The 21,952-nt window shown below is 42.5% G+C and overlaps 1 protein-coding gene across 1 annotated transcript in view; it reads right to left on the bottom strand.

Moving 5' to 3' along the window:
- Window positions 1–21,952, bottom strand: part of LOC133881687 (copper-transporting ATPase PAA1, chloroplastic) — a 71,916-nt gene that overhangs the window by 27,946 nt on the left and 22,018 nt on the right. Inside the window, exons 10-12 of the mRNA XM_062320687.1 lie at window positions 13,038–13,088; window positions 12,767–12,939; window positions 7,017–7,149 (exon numbers count right to left, since the gene is read on the bottom strand). Coding sequence (XP_062176671.1) covers window positions 7,017–7,149; window positions 12,767–12,939; window positions 13,038–13,088 — 357 coding nt within the window. The remainder of the gene's footprint in view (window positions 1–7,016; window positions 7,150–12,766; window positions 12,940–13,037; window positions 13,089–21,952) is intronic.

Here is a 21,952-nt window from a genome sequence, read left to right as displayed (position 1 = left end):
ATGACAGGGGGGAGAGCAGGGGATCAGATTCGGTGGGGTATATTTTGAGAGACAAGGAAGAGCTGATATAAAAACGATGGGTGGGGTTGGAGCGTGTGGGATTTTTAGCTGGGAGCTCTGTGACTCTGTAAATAAAAAAGCTAGAGAAAGAAAGAGGCTTGAGGGACAAAGACAAGAGAAGGCCGAGGAGAGAGAGAGAGAGAGAGAGAGAGAGAGAGAGAAGAAGAAGAAGAAGAAGAAGAAGAAGAAAAAGATGAAGACAGTAAAGAGAGAAAATTAAAAAAAAAAAAAAAAAAAAATTAGTTTATGGAATAAATTAAAATAATAATAATAATAAATTTAATGAGATAGAGAAATGTAAAGGGAATCTGTTGTAGGGTGTATTTTGATAGGGAATCAAAAAGTGGTTATGTTCACTATATTTAGGAAAAATGGTTGGGAAGCTGCTGTGAATGCTCTTACGCCCAGCACAATTGGGCTTATTGGCAAGCCCAAACTTCTCTAGCCCTTCTAGAATACTCAGCATAGCTCGATCCACCTCAGTCTCTAAACTCATGAGTTGTCCCTTCCACGTCCAAAGGAGAGATTGTAGCTTCCCCTTTCCAATCAACCTGCCCTCCCCCACGTTTTCAACACTAGAATGGCAAGCTAACTTGCCTCGAGCAAAGGAACTAAGCTTGGCATTAAAATGAGGCAGACCCAGCAGATAATCAGTGTCCATAAGATCCTTGCCCAACGGGTCCCCTAGCCATACCGTGGGTGCCTCCTCCGACCTCATCACCTACGCATAAGATGGCGCACCAGCTTCACCGATAGTCCCAATCCCTCCAGTAAGTGCAGCAAACCCACCCCTGGCCCACCTTTCTTCCCAGACTTCTTCTTCGCTGGAGAAGAAGGAACACGCCCAAACCCAACCGAGGCTTCAAAAAAAGCTTTCAGCTTACCCATAAGAACATCATAAATTATCTATTAATTCATAAATTAAAATCATTTGATACTCAACAGGAATGTTGGATCCTGGTGGTGGCCAGATGGTGCAATTGCAATGACTTTGTGGGTGGATAAACCTTCAGGAAAGAAAATAAGATTATATTTTTCAAGTGGAGATTAAGGTTGGTAGTAGCTGCCTGAAGGTTTTCAGATCTGATTGTCAGGGACAATGTTCAGGTTAAATCCCAACGGAAGTATTTTGGAAGCCTAAAAAATATACTGCTCAAAGTGTGCACGGACACATATCACAGATAAAATACAAAAGGTCATTAAAAATAGGTTTGAGAGAAAATAATGGCACATATAGAAATAGATGAGGTTCAATCATCAGAGAAGTTACTTCTGAAGGACACCAAAAATGCAGTGGAAGGGCAATTAATTGGGTGTAGCCTAATCAAGTTCCTCCTTTTTGAAGAAAATAATACTGAGGTTAAAAAAGAAGAGACCAGTAGAGAAGAGAACAAAGACACAGCATAGCATAATAAGGAAGATGACTTTATCAAAGAAAATGACTATGAATAAGAAGATAAATGATATAGCTAAGAGCGCTTAGAAGAAAACAAACAAAAAGAAGACAGCAAAAAGAAAGGGTCGATAGCGCATATCGTGAAAGATTTCTGTCCATTTTGTAAATTCTGGATTTAGTTCTGTTATTTCTTGATTTTACTTGGGCACCCTAGTACACAGGAAGTATACAAAAAGAGCCCCTAATTAGAGGAAATGAACGAACAAGAAAGTATACTTGGGTTCTAATTGTCGCTAGATGGGGTTTCTGTCGTTTCATATGTTTGCCTAATGTGTCGGGTCATAAAACCTTTTCCTTCTTGGTTTTACAATCATATGGTCCCAAGCCTGGTAGGCTTCTTGTAGTCTACATCATTAAAGACATGCACACACACATTACATAAATAAAGAAAAAAATAAAAAATAAAAATAACTGCTCCCCCAATCCGGAAGAATAATTTTACAAGCATTCTCCAAATACAGCCGAAACAACTTATATGAATTTCTCAAAATCATTTATAAGTTTACCTCAAAACAATTTCAAAATTATAGAAGTTGAGATGTAAAAGATTTATCTGAATTGTATTTCAACCGTGTTGTTCACTGGTTGCTTGCAATTGTATATATAGAGAATTGGTTACAAGAGTTTGAGACAGAGAAGGTTTCTATCTAGAAGAGTTTACAGAGAGATAAAATTACACTATAGGATAGGCTTAATTTAAACCTATTCTGATCTAAACAAATACAACCGGTTAGAGTTCCACTCTAAGTCTACCCGGTTTGTTTATAATTCAAACCTAGAAGCTATCTCTTATCTTTGGTTGAGGATAAGAGATCTTTAGCACTCGGACTCTTTGATAAGAGTCCGTGTGCTTTAACATCCCCCCTCAAGGTCAACGGGGAAGCTTGTACGTTGAGCTTGGAGCAAAACCATGCAAACAGATTTGAAGCAACCGGTTTGGTTAGAACATCAGCGATTTGCTCTTTGCTGGGGATGAACAGAATTTGTAGAGTCTTTGCAGCAACATGATCCCGAAAAAAGTGGAAATCAATTTCCACATGTTTGGTTCTAGCATGGAAAACTAGATTGGCTGCCAAGTATGTGGCTCCAATGTTATATCACCATAACTTTGGAGGAGAAGGAAGATGGACATCAAGATCTCGAAGAAGGTACTGAATCCATAGCAGTTCGGCAGTGGCATTGGCAACCGATTTATACTCAGCTTCTGTACTCGATCTGGACACCGTCGGGTGTTTCTTAGAACTCCAAGAAATCAGATTGGATCCCAGAAAAACACAATATCCACAATATCTGCCAGTAGACTTTCAATCATCGGGGCATCCGGCCCAATCCGCATCGGAAAAGACTTCAAGTGTAGATGTATTTGATCGAGTGAGTAGAAGACCATGAGAGACCGTGTGCTTTAGATAGCATAGTATCCTTTTGACAGCTTGCCAATGAAGTTTAGTGGGCTTGTGCATAAATTGACATACTCGGTTTACTGCAAAGGCCAAGTCTGGGCGCGTGAGAGATAAATATTGCAAAGATCCCATGGTGCTACGATAGAGCAAAGGATCGTCCATAGACTCACCATCAAATGCTGAGAGAGAACTTGAAGAAGACATTGGAGATGAAATTGGCTTAGCTTCCAGCATATTTGTACGCTTGAGGAGATTAAGTATGTAGCGTTTCTGGGAGGGTAAGAGACCAGATTTTAGTGGAACAACTTCCACACCGAGGAAGTAGTTGAGCTTGCCAAGATCCTTGACTGCAAAGGACATCCGAAAAATAGAAAGAGATGAATCTGCCTTAGAACTAGTAAAACCCAGATCATATAGTTTGGTGCTCAGTTGGGCAAACCAGGCATGTGGGGCTTGTTTCAAGACATATAGACTTCTTCATCGAGAAAACCATGTAGAAAAGCGTTTTGAATGTCAATTTGACGCATGTCCCAGCCATGAGAATAAGCCAAAGACAACACTGTCCGAATGGTTGTAGGTTTAACAACCGGGCTGAAGGTCTCTCCATAGTCTAGGCCAGCCAGTTGATGAAAACCTTTAGCTACAAGGTGAGCTTTATGCCGTTCAACAGATCCATCCGCCTTTCTCTTAACTTTGAACACCCACTTGCAGCCCACTAGGTTTGTAGCTTGTTGAGGAGGAACTAGAGTCCAAGTCTGTCTGCATAGCTTGTCTCCACTCGGGTATTTTGACAGCATTGGAATAGCAAGTAGGTTCTACAAATTCAGAATCTTGTACAGCCAGTAAAGCCCGAGAGATAGGATATCTTATTCTGCCATCTGTGAAAACTCTTGGGAGCACAACTTGATTCTGTGCACAGGTGACAATAGGGTGAATAGCAGGACAGGGAGAGGGAGATAGGGAAATAGGTGAACTAGAGACTGAAGGAGAGGCTGAGGAGCTAGAGGCAACACTGGATGGAGAAGAAGAAGAACCGGAAGTAGGAGATACAACACTAGAAGCAGAAGTGGATTCAGTATACGGAAGTCGGACAGAATGCTTTGGCAAAGTTAATGAAGATGGTAAGACGGTACAGGAGGGCTGCAAGTTAGGATTAGACACTGAGGAAGGAGAAGAAAAGGGAAAGATTGATTTATGGAATACAACATCACGAGAGATATAGATACGGCCAGTTGGAGGATGAAGGCATTTATATCCTTTACGATTGTGGCTGTATCCTAAGAAAACACATTGCTGAGACCAGAAGTCAAATTATGTTGATTATAAGGATGAAGGTTGGGAAAACATGCACAACCAAAGATTTTTAAAAACTTGTAATCGGGACTGCGATTAAAAAGTTATTGAAAAGGAGATTTGTTTTGCAAAGTTGTGGTAGGAAGTCTATTAATGAGATAACATGGAGTTTGGCAAGCCTCATCCCAGTAAGGTTTGGGAACATGACTTTCAGCAAGAAGAGCAAGTGTTGTATCGATGATATGTCGATGTTTGCGTTTGACACAACCTTGTTGTTGATGTGTGTGAGGATATGACACACGATGAATGATGCCAAGTTTATGAAAAAAAGGTGTTGAGAGAACGAAATTCCCCACCCCAATCGGTTTGAACTTGTTGAATTTTAGTATTGAATAGACGTTCAACCATAAGAAGAAATTTATTGAAAACTGAGAAAACGTCAGATTTGCATTGAATGGGAAATAACCAAGTGAATTTGCTCAAAGCATCAATAAATGTAACATTGTATTTATTTCCATTTGATGAAACAATGGGGGAAGGACCCCAAACATCAGAAAATAAAAGTTCTGAAGGACGAGTAAAACTTGAACTAGATGTTAGAAATGGAAGCTGATGAGATTTGGCTTGCTGGCAGGAAGCACAGGAAGCAGCCGACTTATTGGATGACATCGGAAGGGAAAACTTGGATATCACGTGCTTCATAGTGCGGAGAGCAGGATGACCCAAGCGTTTGTGCCATTGTTCAACAGAGGTCCTTTCACCAAGAAGAGTAGTAGGAGATGTGGAATTGGTGAGTGAGGGCAGCAGCTGATATAGGCCATGCTTAAGAGGACCCTGGTGGAGGATGGACTTGGTTCGGTAGTCCTTGATAACAAAAAAGGAAGAATGAAACTCAAAAAATACAGAATTGTCATAAGCAAATTTACTGACAGAGAGTAAATTTTTGCATATAGAAGGAACATGAAGTAAATTTTTAAGAACAAAGGGACGACGTGGACAAGAGATACGTGCAGAACCTATATGATTTATAGACAAACCTGTACCGTTTCCCACGCGAATCTGGTCAGAACCCGTGTATGCATCTGAGGAGATGGTGAGGTTGTTTAAGTCATGAGTGAGGTGGTGAGTAGCACCTGAATCCGGGTACCAACTATCATCAGTAGGTAGACTGGGAGATGAGTAAAAAGCCTGCAGTGGAGACTGAGAATCATGCTAAGAAGTTTGGTCAAATCGTTGGTAGCATGTGCTGGCAATGGCCAAGTTTGTTGCAAATCTGGCAGATGGGTCTAGAGGAATTGGCATCATGAAAATGCTAGCCATAGCCACGTCGGCCAGAGGAGGACCACGTCCACCAGGGAAGGTACTACGGTAGCCATGGCCATTGGGGAAACCACGACCACGGGCAGCATTGAAGCTACGGTCACACTGGCCAGAATGGCTAGTATTGCGAGTAGTGACACGAGCAGTAGCGTTGGAGAGATCCATGGTGGCCATTTGTTGCTCGAGTTGCATCTCATAGGCCAGGAGAAGGCCGTAAATATCATCACGAGACATGGGGTCTATGCGAGTAGTTACGGAGGTAACCAGGGGATCAAACTCAGATCCAAGACCGGCCAGCATGAAGGAAACAGCCTCAAAATCATTGAGGAATTGGCCACAAGCAGCAAGAGAGTCATTGAGAGTTTTCAGTTTATGAAAATAGTCGGTGACAAAAGAATTACCTTTCTTCAAGGTAGCTAGCTGGAAATGCACCTGCATGATGCGTGCATGAGCTTGAGAAGCAAACATCTTCTCCAGTGATTCCCAAAGTGCACGAGAAGTGGTGCAGCCAACATCATGAGATACATAAGAATCGGATAATGTTGAAACCAGGATGCTGATGATAAGCTGGTCCTTTTGGTACCATGAGAGATAATCTGGGTTGGCAATCATGGCAGGAGAGCCAGGAGCTGTAGTGGGATTGACAATCAATTGAGCAGGAGCAGGAATCGTGCCATCAATGAAACCATAAACATCTTGACCGCGAAGATACGCCAGAAGATAAAACTGCCAGGCCATATAGTTGCCTTCGGCTAGTTTGATTGGGGAGAGTGATTCATGTGCGGAATATTGAAAATCGGAGCGGGTTGAGCAGAGTTGGAATCAGTGGTAACACTAGATTCGACCATTGAACAATGACGGAGAAAAGAGAAGAAAAAAAAAAAAGGATAGACGTTTAGTCTTTTAGTAGCTCTGATACCATAAAAGATTTATCTGAATTGTATTTCAACCGTGTTGTTCACTGGTTGCTTGCACTTGTATATATAGAGAATCGGTTACAAGAGTTTGAGATAGAGAAGGTTTCTATCGAGAAGAGTTTACAGAGATAGAATTACACTATAGGATAGGATTAATTTAAACCTATTCTGATCTAAACAAATACAACCGGTTAGAGTTCTACTCTAAGTCTAACCGGTTTGTTTATAATTAAAAACTCGAAGCTATCTCTTATCTTTGGTTGAGGATAAGAGATCTTTAGCACTCACTCTTTGATAAGAGTCCGTGTGCTTTAACAAGATGTTATAATATTGTCCACTGCTGCCAATAGATAAACTTAAAAGAAGATCAAGTCTAGCAATTTATGGTTCACGTCATAATATTCCAAACTAAGTGAATTTGAAAGATTAAACAACAGTTGCACGGTCTACATATGATACACATTTAAAAAGAATTTAATCAAGCTGGACTGTATAAGGTCTACAATTAGAAAGAAGTTAAAAAGAAAGATAAATGGAAACACACGTTCGTCAAGCCACATAAGAATGTACCTTTGCATTCTGACAATTAACAGCCCGAGCAGCATCCACAATTGCTTTCCCAACTGGATGAACTGTATTTGACTCTACACCAGCTGCTAACTTCAGAACCTCAACTTCGGACCAGGTATGATGGGAATTTTCTCTGTATCAGAACAAGTAGCTCATTGTTATCTAAATTGGTAAAACCTAGTGATCAATGACATTCTCCTTACTTTCAGATGTATCATCTCTCTTCAATGAACATTTAGCGCTTGAGCTTCTCATCTATAGAGAGGTAAGCTATTTCTTAGCGATATTAAGTGACTCCATATGTATCTATAGAATGCACTTATATTTTAAACAAGCCTAGCAGTTTTCTTTTACCTTTCAGTGATTCTTAGCCCCAGAAACTTCTAAAGACGTATTCACTATGGAGTTCAGTTGGTCCTTGTGTAATATGCTAGCATCAAAGAAAATTGACCAAACAGGTTGGAAATACTCGATCATTATCGCTATTTGGACGCCTAACTGAAACAGTAAAATACTCACCGCCACAAGACAAGTGACCATAAGCACATCATAACTTATTTATTAATTCATAAATTAAAATCAACCGTCAAATGGTTCTAAAGCTTATGATTGGGTACAGGAAAATGTAAAACGAAAAGTGATAATGAATTAACATTGTATAATAAGATTTATTTGAAGAAAATAATCCTAAAAGAACGTATTCAAGGTTTATGCCTCAAAAAAGCATATAAAATTTACTTTTCTCATCACGTTTTAGTGAAATGTAACCATAAATTATAGAAATCGAGAAACTAGTTTCTTGAGCAATATAATAGATAGAAACAAATGACAAAGACTTAGTTGAGCTGATTATATACACATCACCTTTTTTGAGTGCACAAACGAGTCTCAATCCTTTTTGCCGGTACTATATCATAATTAGTTAAGTAATAACATAAGCAGATCACCAAAAATAAATAATAATAATAATATAATAGATTTTATCTACAATAAAAGCAGAAGAGTGATTCAATCCACCTAGGTACCTTTTCATTTTACTTTACAGTTAAAACAACTAAATTTACCCTTGCCTAATAGCTTGAACTTTTTGGAATAGTGGTAATCTATCATAGTATCATAACAGGAGGTCCTGTGTTAAACCTTGCTCATCTCTACTTACCTTTCATTTAAGTTAAAAGTCCCACGTATTGGACCGTTGGACCTAACTCGTCAAAGGAAATTCTAAACACACTTATGAGGGAGTGTTAAAACAATAAAGTAATCAAATCTCTCCCTTCCCATCAGCTTAGCCTTGGTACAATGGTAATTTATCATTTACAAAGGAATAAACAATGTATTCATGCTTAATTGAAATTTACTGCACTGGCTGTTCCTTTGACACTAGACCCATCGTGATTAGTTAGATTCCAAACATGAAATGAATTAATATGATACTATATTCTGAAGTACTAATACAAGTGGATCATAAAACAGAGAGATATGAGATTTCTTTGTCTCCTTTCACAGGTGAGAGTGATAGGGCGTTCTTAGGACCTATCAGTTTCACCTCCCCTAGCAACGAAGAGGTGGTCATCCTCATTTCGTTGAACCCCTTATACACATTTTTGCAATTTCCATATCTTGCTTGATTACATTCTTGATATATTTTGAAAAGAATCAGAAAAAATACGAATTGTTTTTCCCCCTTTTTTTTTTTTTTGATAAGTACTAAAATTCAATAAAAAAACGCAGAGGGGCGCAATCCTAATACATAGGAAGTATACAAAAGTGCCCATATTCAGAGGAAACAAAAGAATATGAATGTAAAAACTCAATGAACATAATACGACTCAAGTTATGCATCGAGACCCAAACACAAAACATATTAAGCACATTTCGACACAAGTCCACAACTGGTAATACCACATCTTCAAATAGCCTTGCATTTCTCTCACGCCAAAGACCCCACATTACACACAAGGGAACCTGCTTCCAAAGACACGTAACATGACCACGACCCAGCAATGTGCCCCAACCACTCAACAAATCCAGCACGCTTCTTGGCATGACCCACTCCACCCCGAACACTATAGAAAGAGTACCAAACAACCCGTGCCACGTCACAATGAAGGAGGTGATCAATGGATTCCCCATTCTTCTTACACATACAACATCACTCTACCACCACTATATGACGCCTACGCAAATTGTCATGTGTCAAAATCTTTCCTAATGCCGCTGTCCACACAAAAAACACCATCCGCTTCGGAGTCTTAACACGCCAAATACCCTTCCAAGGAAAAGAGACCACCTCTTGACAAGCTAGGGCTCTATAGAAAGTCTTTACTTCAAAGCTCCTCTTAGAAAGATTACACACCAACCTATCAACCTCCCCATGCCGAATCCGAGTAGAATATAACTGCTCATAAAAGGAAAGAACCATTTCCACCTTCAAATCCTAAGCATACCGAGTAAAGACAACATTCCAATGAGCTACTCCGGCTACCATAGACAAATTATCAGCCACCAAAGCATCTGGAAAACTAGCAAGAGTGTACAAAACTGGATAACATAGCTTGAGAGGCCTATTTCCACACCACAAATCATGCCAAAAACGAACATGATGCCCAGCTCCCACCTCCAACCGCATATACTGAGCAAAAGTATCCCACCCCCTTCGAATATACTTTCAAACACTCACACCATAAGACCCTGCCGCCAGTAAAGAACACCCTCCCCTCACACTCCCATACTTCACATTAATCACCAATCTCAACAAAGCCTTGCGCTCCTGAACAAACCTCCACAAACCACTTCCCCAATAAAGCTTGATTAAATTTAATAACATTTTGAACTCCTAAGCCACCTGCCTTGATTGGAGTACAAACTCTATGCCAATTTACTAGGTGAAACTTAGCCTCATCCCCCATGCCACTCCACAAAAACTTCCGTTGAAGACGCTCCAGTCTCTTGGCTACACTCACAGAAATGGGGAACAAAGATAAATAATAAGTAGGAATACTAGAAAGAGTACTATGAATCAATGTCACCCTACCACCCTTGGATAAATAAAGTTTCTTCCAACTAGCCAACCTTCGTTCCACTTTCTCGATAACTCCGTTCCAAATAGAAATAGATTTAAAAGAAGCCCCCAACGGCAAACCCAAATAAGTCATCCGCAACGACCCAAGTCTACACCCCAAAATATGTGCCAAAAAATCAACATCTTCCACCTACCCTATGGGAACAATTTCGGATTTACCTAAATTGATCCTCAACCCTGAAGCGGCCTCAAAACATAAGAAAGTACACCTCAAATTGCAAACATGTTCTTCCTGTGCGCCACAAAAAATCAAAGTATCATCCGCAAACAGCAAATGATTCACCAATAATTCTTCATTATCCCTGGTTCCCACAGAAAAGACTCTCAACAAACCTTGGAGCATAGACGCATTCAACATCCGGCTTAGCAATTCCATAACCACCACAAACAACAAAGGCGAAAGCGGATCACCTTGCCTAATCCCCTGAGAACTCTGAAAGAAGCCAGATGGGGTGCCATTCACCAAAATGGGAAATTTTACTGTAGAAATGCAAAATTTTATCCAATCCCTCCACCTCTCCCCAAATCCACACCTCTGAAGCATATAGAGCAAAAAATGCCAATTAACATGATCATACGCTTTCTCCAAATCCAATTTACACAACAACCCAGCCTCCCCCGACTGCATTCGGCTATCCAGGCATTCATTAGCTATGAGAACTAAATCCAATATTTGTTGTCCACCAACGAAAGCATTCTGAGAGCTAGAAATAATTTTCTCCAACACTGATTTGAACCTGTTAGCAAGGACTTTAGAAATGAGTTTATAGACCCCTCCCACCAAGCTAATAGGCTTGAAATCATTTACATCCACAGCGACTGCCTTCTTAGGAATAAGGGAAACAAATGTTGCATTAAAACTCTTCTCAAATTGGCAACTATTATGGAATTCTAAAAACACAGCCATAACATCTTGTTTCAGAACCCCCCAACACTTTTGAAAAAATGCCATAGTGAACCCCATCTGCACCTGGTGCCTTATCACCATTCAAATCCCGCACCACCTCCCACACCTCCTGCTCCTCAAAATCACGTTCTAACCAGATATGCTCCTCTGCATCAATGGAAGAGAAAGAGAGCCCATCCACCCTTGGCCGCCACGTACTCTACTCGATGTATAGTTTATCTTTATAGTATGTTCCTTGATTTCCACCGGATCACTAGAAATAGCCCCATTTATCCTCGATGCTCCCACGTGATTGTATCTGCAATGCAAGTTAGCCACCCTATGCAAAAATTTAGTGTTATTGTCCCCTTCCTTCAACCACAAAGCCCGAGATTTCTGTCACCAATTTACCTCCTCAAAGAGGAGCGTTTTTTCCAGTTCCCTAATCATGTCTATCTTCCTCACCCGCTCCTCCTCCACTAACCCCTGATCTTCATCAATACACTCCAATTCTCAAATACCTTCCAATAATTCTTTCTTCTTCTTCCCCACATCATCGAACACCTCCGCATTCCATTTCTTCAAATCCACCTTTAAAGCTTTCAACTTGTTTGCCAACACATAACTCGGCAAGCCATGAAACTCATATGTCTCCCACCAACGTTGTACTTGTTCCACAAAACCATCAGATTTGAGCCACATATTTTCAAATTTAAAATACATGTTCCCTCTTCGCGTCCCACAATCCAACAGCAACGGAAAATGTGATAAAATTCTAGGCAATCTTCATTGTGACACCTCAGGGTAATGTTCTTCTCACTCCGGAGATAAAAGAAATCTATCAATCTTAGACCATACCTAATTATTGGATCAAGTGAACTGACCTCCTTGAAGAGGAATATCCACCAGTCTCTGCACAAAGATGAACTCCGAAAATTCCTCCATAGCTGCTAAGAATCCAATCGCACCCGATCGCTCACTAGGAAACCGCACCACGTTGAAATCTCCCCTAAAACACCACAGCATATCCCACCAACTCATCAACCCAGCCATCTCATCCCACAAAATACTCCTCTCCCCATATCATTAGGCCCATACATCCCCCCAAACGCCCACATAAAATTGTCATCGGTGTTACGCAAGGAACAAGCTATAGTATATCTACCCACACTCATCCATCTTCTCCACTACCCTCCTATCCCACATAATCAAAATCCCACCTGAGGCCCCACAAGCCCCCATATAACACCAATCCACATGTTGACATCCCCATAAACTTCAAACCACCGCCCTAGTAATGAATTCCATTTTTGTCTCCAGCAAGCACACAAGATCTACCTTCCATTCTCTAATGAGCCTTTTAATACGCAATCTTTTATTCAGTTCATTGAGCCCTCTTACATTCCAAATTAGTATTTTAGGCTTCATTAAGACAAGAAAAGCCCCTACCCTTTCCTCTCCTTCTATTTGATTGATCCCCCTTCTTATCATAGTTGATGGACCAATCCAACCGCTTTATCTCCCGTTGGCCTTTCACCCTTGATACTGCAGTAGTCATAGCCATAGTTTCAGCTATTGCTTGATCCTGCGTAGCTTCAATTTCTTCAAACTAACTTTTCATTCTAAAAATCAAATTCATACTCACAAATATATATATATGCTTTGTTTCTTCAAAAATTGATAATTAAGTCAAACATCACGCACATAATGTTAAAAAGAGCAGTTCTCCACTTAAATGGTCCAATATTTTATTGTATTTTAAACAAAAAATCAATACTCAACTTTGCATCTGTGCTTCCAACATGTCCAGGAGTCACAACCTTTGTCACAACAGGTCTGCCAATTGTAAGGGTCCCTGTTTTGTCAAATACAATAGTGTCGACCATTGAAAACTTCTCTAATATATTACCACCACGCCAAAGCAGTCCTCTTGTTGCTCCTAATGATGTTCCAACCTGGAAAACGTTCCATGTCAGACAAAATGTGATATCACATATAAGTTCAACCAAATCTCTTATCAAATAAGGAAGTACAGCATTTGCAGAGACATTACCAGCACAGCAGTCGGTGTGGCTAAGCCTAGTGCACAAGGGCAAGCAACTACCTGTGTTAAGAAAATAGAGAATTACTTTTTCTTTTTTTTATCAGTGATCGAATTTCATTAAAAACCAAATGGTGCACTCATGTACACATGACGTATACAAGAGAAACACCTAACCAGAAAAACAAAAACAAAAAACAAAAAACAAAAAAACAAAAACAAAAAAAGTCAACGGAAACTAGAAATATGAAAACAATCGTTGGCAGCCATCCAATGAAAATGGTGGTTGAAAAAAGCCTTTGACTTTGCCACCATCCTCTCTCTATCTTCAAAGCTTCGGTCAATTCTTTCTCTCCAAACACACCACATCAAGCATAGCGGAATCATCTTCCAAACAACTTTACTTTGAGGGCTACCAAACTTCCCTCTCCAACATGCGAAGAGATCTCTCACTCGACGAGGCATGACCCACGCTAAGCCAAACAAGCCGAAGATAGAGTTCCATAACACTAGGTAACTCGCAATGGAGTAAAAGATGGTCAACGGTTTCTCCACTCTTTTTACATAAGCAGCACCCATCAACCAAAAGGATACGCCGCTTCTTTAAGTTATCCAAAGGATCTTACCTAAAGTGGCTGACCAAGCGAAAAAAGCCACTCTCAAAGGAGACTTACTCTACCAAATACACCTCCACAGGAAATGAGTGCTATCATGGGGGGATTAAGCCATTATAGAACGAACTAACCTCAAACCGCCCTCTCTTCGAAGGGATCCAATAAAGCATGTCTACACCATCCTATCTCAATCTATAGGAATTTAGTTTATTGAAGAACGAAGCAAAGAATTCCAACTCTTAATCATGTGCCACTCTAACACAAATTTACGAGATAGAGAAGCTACGAGATTTAAGCACATATGAAAACCAATCACAATGATGAAAAGTGATATGGCAGAAATATTAAAGGAAATTTGTTTCTAGAAATCCTCATTTACAACAGCAGATGTGAAGTGAATTGCAACGAGATTTCCATTGAATATTTGACAATGCCAGGTTCAGGCCTAAGGAAGTTAATAACTTGCAATATCTGACTGGACGAGGCATAGTCAACTCAAGCTAATTGGGCTATGCATTCAAATAAAAAATTATCTTTATTTTACATTACCTTTTTATTACAAATTACATTGTTTAATAAGACTTAGGCGATCTTCATTATTTTTTTGGTGTGGAAGTACTCAAGCTAGACTCTGGACTTCTACTTTCTCAACGTCGTTATGTCATGAACCTCTTGAAGAAACCAAATATGCATGAAGCAAAACCGATCACCTCTCCAATGGCTTCTTCCTCATCTCTCTCGGCTTTTATAGGTGATCTAATGGAAGATCCGTCTCTCTACCGTAGTACAATCGGATCCTTACAGTATCTCTCTCTCACTCAGCCAGATCTCAGTTATACAGTCAACCTTGTGTGTCAATTCATGCACCGTCCTCTCAAACCTCATTGGCAAGCAGTTAAAAGAATTCTTCGATGCTTGAAGCATACAGTTTCTCAAGGTCTCCTTCATCACAACTCTTCTAATACATTACAAGCATACTCCAATGCAGACTGGGTTGGATGTCTCGATGATCGTCGCTCTACAAGTGCCTACTGTGTTTATTTTGGTTCTAATTTAATCTCTTGGAGCTCACGCAAACAACCGACTATTTCAAGATCATCTACTGAAGCCGAATATAAAGTTGTTGCCAATACTACAGCCGAACTACTTTGGATTCGTGCACTTCTTCACGAACTTGGAATCCCTCACTCAACTCCACCAACTCTTTTTTTTTTTTTATAAGTAAAAAGACTTTATTAATGAAAGCGTAAGGCGCCCTACGTACACAGGAACAACCAAAGCTAACCCGCAAAAACCCAAACCCTCGAAACCGAAGAAAAACCCCAAAACAAACTACAATAGAACCCAAGAAAGACACTAAACAACCCACCACGCACCAAAGCACACAAACCTATATCATGTGTGCCTTGCCTTTCCAACTCCTAGAAGGATCTTTCGCAACACCATAATTGATGGAACTATGCAAATTAAGTAGCTCCCTTTTTCCTTTAGACTTTTGGCGCGCAATCATCTTCTCCCACTGAAAATCTTCTTCCATGGCATCCCTAATTGCCAAGGCCTCCTCCCCAAAAGCCCCTTCCAATGCCCAATCCAAGGGCAATCCCTCCCAAACTACGATCTCCCTGTTATGATCAAAACCGACAGGCCAATTCCGAGATTGGGAGAAACCATTACCCTCAACGGAACAAGGAATGATGCAACCACTCGGAGGAGAAGGAGGACCTGCTACCCCAACGTCCTTGACCTCCCGCGGCAAAACGGGAGGGACAGAAACAATCAGGGGAAGATTGAGAAATCCCTTCCTAAATAGACCCTATTTTGCTGGAGTCTCTGTCTTCTTTTTCGCATGACACTCTCCACCCGTATCCTTAAAAAGAGCAGGTCCTGCAGATAGCTTCGAGGCTTCCAAAGAGTCTGATAAAAACCCATCATTCCAAACCACAGAATGCCCTACCCTGAGCTCCCTAGCCCTCCTGTAATAATGCTAAAAAGGGCTACTTTGCTGCAAGGGGGAGGGAGAAGAACGAATCTTCTTCCCCAACTCAGAGGCCATTGTAGGAGAAGGAATAGTTGAGATGGAGAGCTCTACACCACACAAAAGCCCAGTCAACGCCGGAGGAGCAACCAAGGTCGCCGGAGACAGCATCTCCACAGTCGGCAGAGGTGAGAAGACGAACGAAGGAGCCGACTTAACCAGAGGCGACCCACCCCTAGGTTTGTCTTCGCACAAAGGATCCCCATAGGGAAACTCCATCATCGACTCTGGCAGAATGTCTTCGCACAGCCCAGAAGAGGCCACCAGCGTCATCTCCGGCATGAAACTCGACAAACGGGAGGAACTGGGTTTTGGCATGAGACGACCCAAACGCAAGCCCTTTCGTCTCAGTCCGTACCTTGCAAGCCAGCCCAGAAGCTATTGAACCCTATGACCCGCTTACTCCACGTGCGCAACTTTGAAATTACAAATTTCAAACTTGCATGTGGAAGATATGTCTTACCCAGCAGACGGAGAGGCTGGTCCTTACCCAACAGATCAAACGAAGAAGACTCCAAGGTAGAACAGTCCAACGCCGACCTCAGATCTGCATCTAACACCCTCACCGCCGGTAGAAGGTCAAGATCACACTGTTCCACCGGCGTAACCTTTCTCTTGGAAAAACGATCCCCCACGATAGGCACCTTCTTCACGAAAGCGGCCGAGCCAGCCTTCAAAACCTCCACAAAGGAGGGCCCCTTCGTGAAAGGAACCAAACCCAACCATGCCTCTACTTCCTTCCCCTTATTCTCCACTGACTCATGCAAGGACCCAGACCCCCAGCCCACTGAAGCAGAGAAGAAAGCTGCGGCCTTTCTCAGCTCATAGGAGAATTTGATCCAACCCCACCCTCCATGTCCCTCAGGGATCAGTATAAACCCTTTCCGGCCACCCATTCCGAATGATGCTGCCTCTAAGAAACGGCCGGCTTGGTTACACCCTCTTCGAGCAATCAAGACTCTCGATCCTTTCCTGAAAGATTTGATGAAGACTTGATCTTCCGGATAACCCACGAGATTCTCCAACGTCGAAGCCAACCACTCAAAACACGAAGAACTAATGCAAATTTCACCGGAGAAGCTTTTTCTCTTCTCCCCCACCCTCAGCGTCAACGCCCCATCCAGAACCGAGAAGACAAAGGTCTTCGACTCCACGATAAAACTTATCTCCATCTCAAAAAACACCCAGAACCCAAGCTGCCGACCCAGAGGATGTTCACATTTTCGACGGAAAAGAGCCACACAGGCGCGAGACCCACCGGCTGACGCCCCTACGCGAGCTACTAGCGCAACCCACAGACACCTGATGCTCAAAGCACTATCCCCGCACAGCAACCGGACGTCTAGTAGGCGAAACAAGGCAAACCCCTAGAGTAACGCGCCGCCGCTAGGGCAGTGTGAGAGAGAGAGAGAGAGAGAGAGAGGGGTTTACAGTATCTTCTAAGAGATATATAGCATGCTATGTAGCCAAAGGCAAGAAAACTATTAGAAACAATATCCACCAACTCTTTGGTGTGCAATATTGGTGCCACCTACATGGCGGTTAATCCAGTCTTTCATGCCCATACGAAACATGTGGAAATTGACTTCTACTTTGTCCGAGACCGTGTGGCTGATAAATCTTTGGTTGTTCGTTTTGTTCCCAATTTAGATCAAATTGCAGATGTTCTTACAAAGCAGCTCGTTTCTGCCAAGTTTCATCACTTTTGTTACAAGCTCAACGTGCGATCTCCCCTGTTGATCTTGAAGGAGGGTATTAACACAACTCCACAAGACTCAAATTCCAACTATGAGTCTTGTGCGGCACAATACAATTTGAAGACTATTGAGAAGAGTCCTAATTCTATCCGGAGTCATAGTCTGAAGTTAGAGTTCTAAGATCAATTGTATTCTAGCTAGTTGAGAGCTAAAGAAGTCCTAGATCAATTATGTATAGGAGTTCTTTTTTATGACAATCTCTTGTAATTCTCCTATATATATTCAATGAAAGCTTATCTATAGAGCACGGTTTAACAACCTAATATATTAGTTCTATCACCCTATGTTGAACTTATAAGTGCCTTACGCTTTTTAATAAAAATTCTCTTACTTATAAAAAAAAAAAAGATGCTTACATAAATCAACTTCAATTTTATATTGGGCACTAATTACTTGAGTTTGTTTACTGATCTCATTATGCAAGTCATGAACATGTTGTGCAACTGCGTCAACTGACTCGGAAACTCTAGCAAGCAGGGACATCAAGAGGTTTAAAGGTCTCCTAGGCTTATAACAATGAACAACTTCAAATAGACTCACACCTATAGAGCAATTGATGTGGTCATAAGGTAGATTGGGAAGACTAGATAATTGGACAACCTTAGGGGCATCTAAAAGTCCATAACTTGGAATAAGGTATACATTTTGTCAAGGGTGGTAATACCTAAGAGAACAAGTTTCCTCCTAAGGTCGTCATTGAGGCCTCTCCTAAACCTAATCAGGGTCATAGCTTCATCCTTGACTACAACACTCCTCATCTTATACTCATAAATTGTGCAACGTAGTCAATGACAGGTCTATTTCCTTGCCTCAAATTGTTCCATTGGTCCAAAAGGTTAACTCGATATGGCCAATGTAAGTACTTCTCTTTAAGTTTAAGCTTCACATCAACCCAGTTGGTAATAGGAGGCCCATTCCCCCTAATGATGAGTTCCTCGACACTCTCCCAAAATAGTTGGGCATTCCCAATAAGTCTCATCTTAGCAAACCTGAGCCTCTTATTCTCCGATAAATTGTACCACTCAACGAAGGGGGTCCATGTCATGCAACCACTTGGTGAAAACCCGCATCTCTCTCAGACCCAAAACGCCATAGCCGTTTGCCTAGCCGGGCGCAATTGAACGCCCTCAAATTTCTGATCCTCAGCCCTCCCAAAGAGACCGGAGAGCAGACCTTATCCCAGCTAACCAAGTGATATTTAAATACATCGCCTATCCCACCCCATAAAATGTCTCTTTAGAGCTTCTCAATGCAATTGGTCACACAAGCAAGAATGGGAAAGAGAGACAAGAAATACGTAGGAAGGTTGGAGAGAGTACTCTTGATAAGGGTAACACAGCCACCCTTGAACAAATACAACATTTTTCAACTGGCCAAGCGACACTCCATCTTAACCACGACACCATCCTAGATAGACTTAGCCTTGTAAAATGCCCTAAGCAGCATACCAAGGTACTTCAGGGGCAGAGAGGAAGTCCTGTAGCCCAAGATGACAGCCAACTCAGCAGCATTATCCACATTGCCAACAGGGACCAAGAAGGATTTGGCCAGATTGACCTTTAAGCCAGAGACAGCTTCGAAACATAATAAGAGAACACGCAGGTAGCGGAGGTGGCTAGGGTTAGCCTCAAAAAAGACCAATGTATCATCTACGAACAAGTGTGGGATGGTAACTACGGGAAGCCTAGAACCCACAAAACAAAGGAAAGTTCCAAATTGACTAGTCCTTTTGAGATGATAACGCAGATGTGGCTAGCGTTTTTTTCTGGATCGTTACAAATGGTATCAAAGCCACCCAGTAATGCCATGCAATACTATCAGCACCACATGTTGTGGCCCTGACGAAGACGTTAGGGGTTTAAGAAGGGGAGTTTGTAAAACCCAAGTCCCATATTGAAAAAATAAGTAGCCCATATAGAGAGTGGATAGTTTATAAGAAAAATTTGGTCGATCTGAGAAAGAGTTTATTGATTATATGCGTTTTTGCCAGAAAAGTTCTCCATTTTCTCCGGAAACGCTCCTCTCTCGCCTCGCCAGAGTTAGGTGCTTGAGAGCGTCAGGTGTTTGTGGGTAAAAGTCTCTTGCAAGTTTTGGCAAAGCAACCTCACAGTTTGGACATAAAGAGAGGTTCTGCATCCATAAGAGATCTTTTTCTAGGAAGCTTGCGTTTCTCTGGATTTCAGCCATGTGAGGCGTGGCGGTGGGCTATTGCGAACCCCTTCGGGGGTTGTCGTGTGAGGTAGGGCATGGAGAACCGATTCTTTGTGGAGGCTAAGTCCTTCATCTTCTCGGTGGTGGAAGGGTCTTTTGAGTTGAGGGTGGCGGAGAAGAGGAAAGGATTCTCAGGGTGGATTTGGCTGGGCTCGGGATGCGTTGCTTGGTTACTGTCGATGGTGGAAGAGGTGTTGCAAAATCCAAGCTTCGAAAATTTTGTTAAATCTTTCAGAGAGGGCTCGAAGGTGACCATCGTTTGGAGAGGTGGGAATAGCTCCGGCCGGTTCTTGGAGGTGGCGGTGTACGCTGTGGGGGGTCGGAGAGGGATGATTGTATTTCCTGAAGGCCGTGACGGGCGGGGTTGGGGGCGAGTTTCTGGGGAGTTGAGCAAAGTGTTGGTTTTCTTTGGTACCTCGGTGGCGTCGTCTTCTTTTAGTGGCGTCCCGGTGGGGAAGAGTGTGGGCAAGGCCACGGGTGTTTTCTCGTTCGTAGAGGTGGTGGGCTGGCCGGTTGTTGGCGAGCCTCTGGTTCAGAAGGCGGCGGTGGTCTGGTGCGAGGCGGAGAAGATCTTTTCGTTGGATCGGGAGCGGGAGCCCTTCCGGCAGGCGGTGGATTGTTTCGATTTGGAAAGGTCCTCCTTCGGTCCTCTGGGTAAAGGCCTTGCGGTCGACTGCTACGCTCTGGAGTGTTCCTCTCCCAGTCCTCTGGGTAAGGACCTTCTTGCGTGTTCCAAGAAGCGGGATGCAATCGATGCTGCTGAGGCTGCAGGTGACGTCGCAGTGCAGGAGTTGGGGATATTCAGGAAGCTTCTTGATATTTTTGAAAAGTGGCTTCTTTGGGCTTGTGCGCATAGGTCTCATTTGGGCTGGGTTTCCTCTGATGGGCTGAAGCGGAGCATGGGCAGGACTAAGTGTTGCCTTGGGTTGGGCAGAATGCGTTTTAGGGCTAGGTCAAGAAGGGTGGGATGTAGGTCTTTTTCTAAAAAGACCAGGAAGTTGGGTCTAAGAAGAGTGGATTACTTTAAGAAGGCTAAGAAATGCGGGTTAGCTCCGGTTCATGGATCTAACGCGGGTATGGGTTCTTTTCCTTTGGGCTTGGGTGCCCCAACGCCGGAAGTTGTGGGTTTTTCTTCAGCCTCTCTTCCGGAGTTAAAAGAGCGTTCCTCTCCCTTTCCTCCGGTTTCTTCTGCCACAGAGATTCTCGGGGAAAAGTCCTCTACTCCGTCCAGTTTTGAAGCTTCTAACGTGTCGTCATCGGCCGTTACTTTTGTTTCCGATGGCGTTGGTGTCTCTGCTTTGGTGAGGTCGGCTCTGGGTGGGGATCCTCCTTTGTCCCCTTCGTCTGAGATGGCTCCTTCTCCGGCTCTCTTTGGGTATGATCCAGCTCTCGGCGTTTGCTCTTCAGGAGCGGAGGCTCTAGGTGAAAGGCTGCGTTACTCCCTCCCTGTGATGTTAGAGTCTGGTGCGCCTATTTACCCGTCGGAATCCAAGTCGATGCTTTCATACTCTCGGAAGAACAAGGTTGGCAAATTGCAGAGGCTCTTAAGAATTTTAGTGCTCCCAAGGAGCTTTCCAGGCCAGTTTGTGGGGTTGTCTCCAAGCCCTTGTCAGCTCCTGCAAAGTCTACAGCTGCTCAAGACGAGGGCTATCAGCCTATCCTTCAGTGTGGCTTCCTTCTCCCAAGCGGCGCGGCTCTTCCTCTGTCAAAAGGGGGAGTGGTTCCACTCTCTTCGGTCCAGTCTGTGCTTGGGTGCCCGCCTTTAATGTCTTTCTCAGAGGTGGGCAAATCTTCACGGGGAGGTGGTTTTGAAGCGATTGGTGATCCTCCCAAGGCAGCGATTGATCTTAGCTTCTGTGTTAATACTTTAGGGGTCTCCCACGAGGGGAATGTGAAGGGCTTTTTAGACTTCATGACTCTTATTGATGCAGAGCATCGTCTAGAGACTTCAGTTTCCTCTTCTAAGTTTAAAGGGAGTCGTGAAGTGAAGAATTTAGAGTGCTCGATTAATTATGATGCTTGAGATTTTGGTTCTAGTAGGTGCAAGGCTAAGCGACCTAATGTGATGTATTAGTCTCGGGGTTTTGTGGGCTGGTTTTGTAGGGGTTTTCTGGGTTTCCTTCTGTTTGGGTTTTTCGGGTGTTTTTCCCCTTCCCCTCTCTTTCCTATTTTGGTGTCCTTTTGTATACTTCCTGTATGCTTAGGGGCGCCTTTTATAAAATTCTCGACTTATCAAAAAAATAGTTTATAAAAAATACTCATGGGTGCTAAGTCCCACATTACTTAGTGAAATTGGGCTTTATAAGTGAA

This window comes from Alnus glutinosa, chromosome 11 (genome assembly GCF_958979055.1).
Source record: "Alnus glutinosa chromosome 11, dhAlnGlut1.1, whole genome shotgun sequence".
NCBI classification, from domain to species: Eukaryota; Viridiplantae; Streptophyta; class Magnoliopsida; order Fagales; family Betulaceae; genus Alnus; species Alnus glutinosa.
The sequence above is the reverse complement of the archived record's forward strand: the minus strand, read 5'-3'. Positions and strand labels throughout refer to the sequence as shown.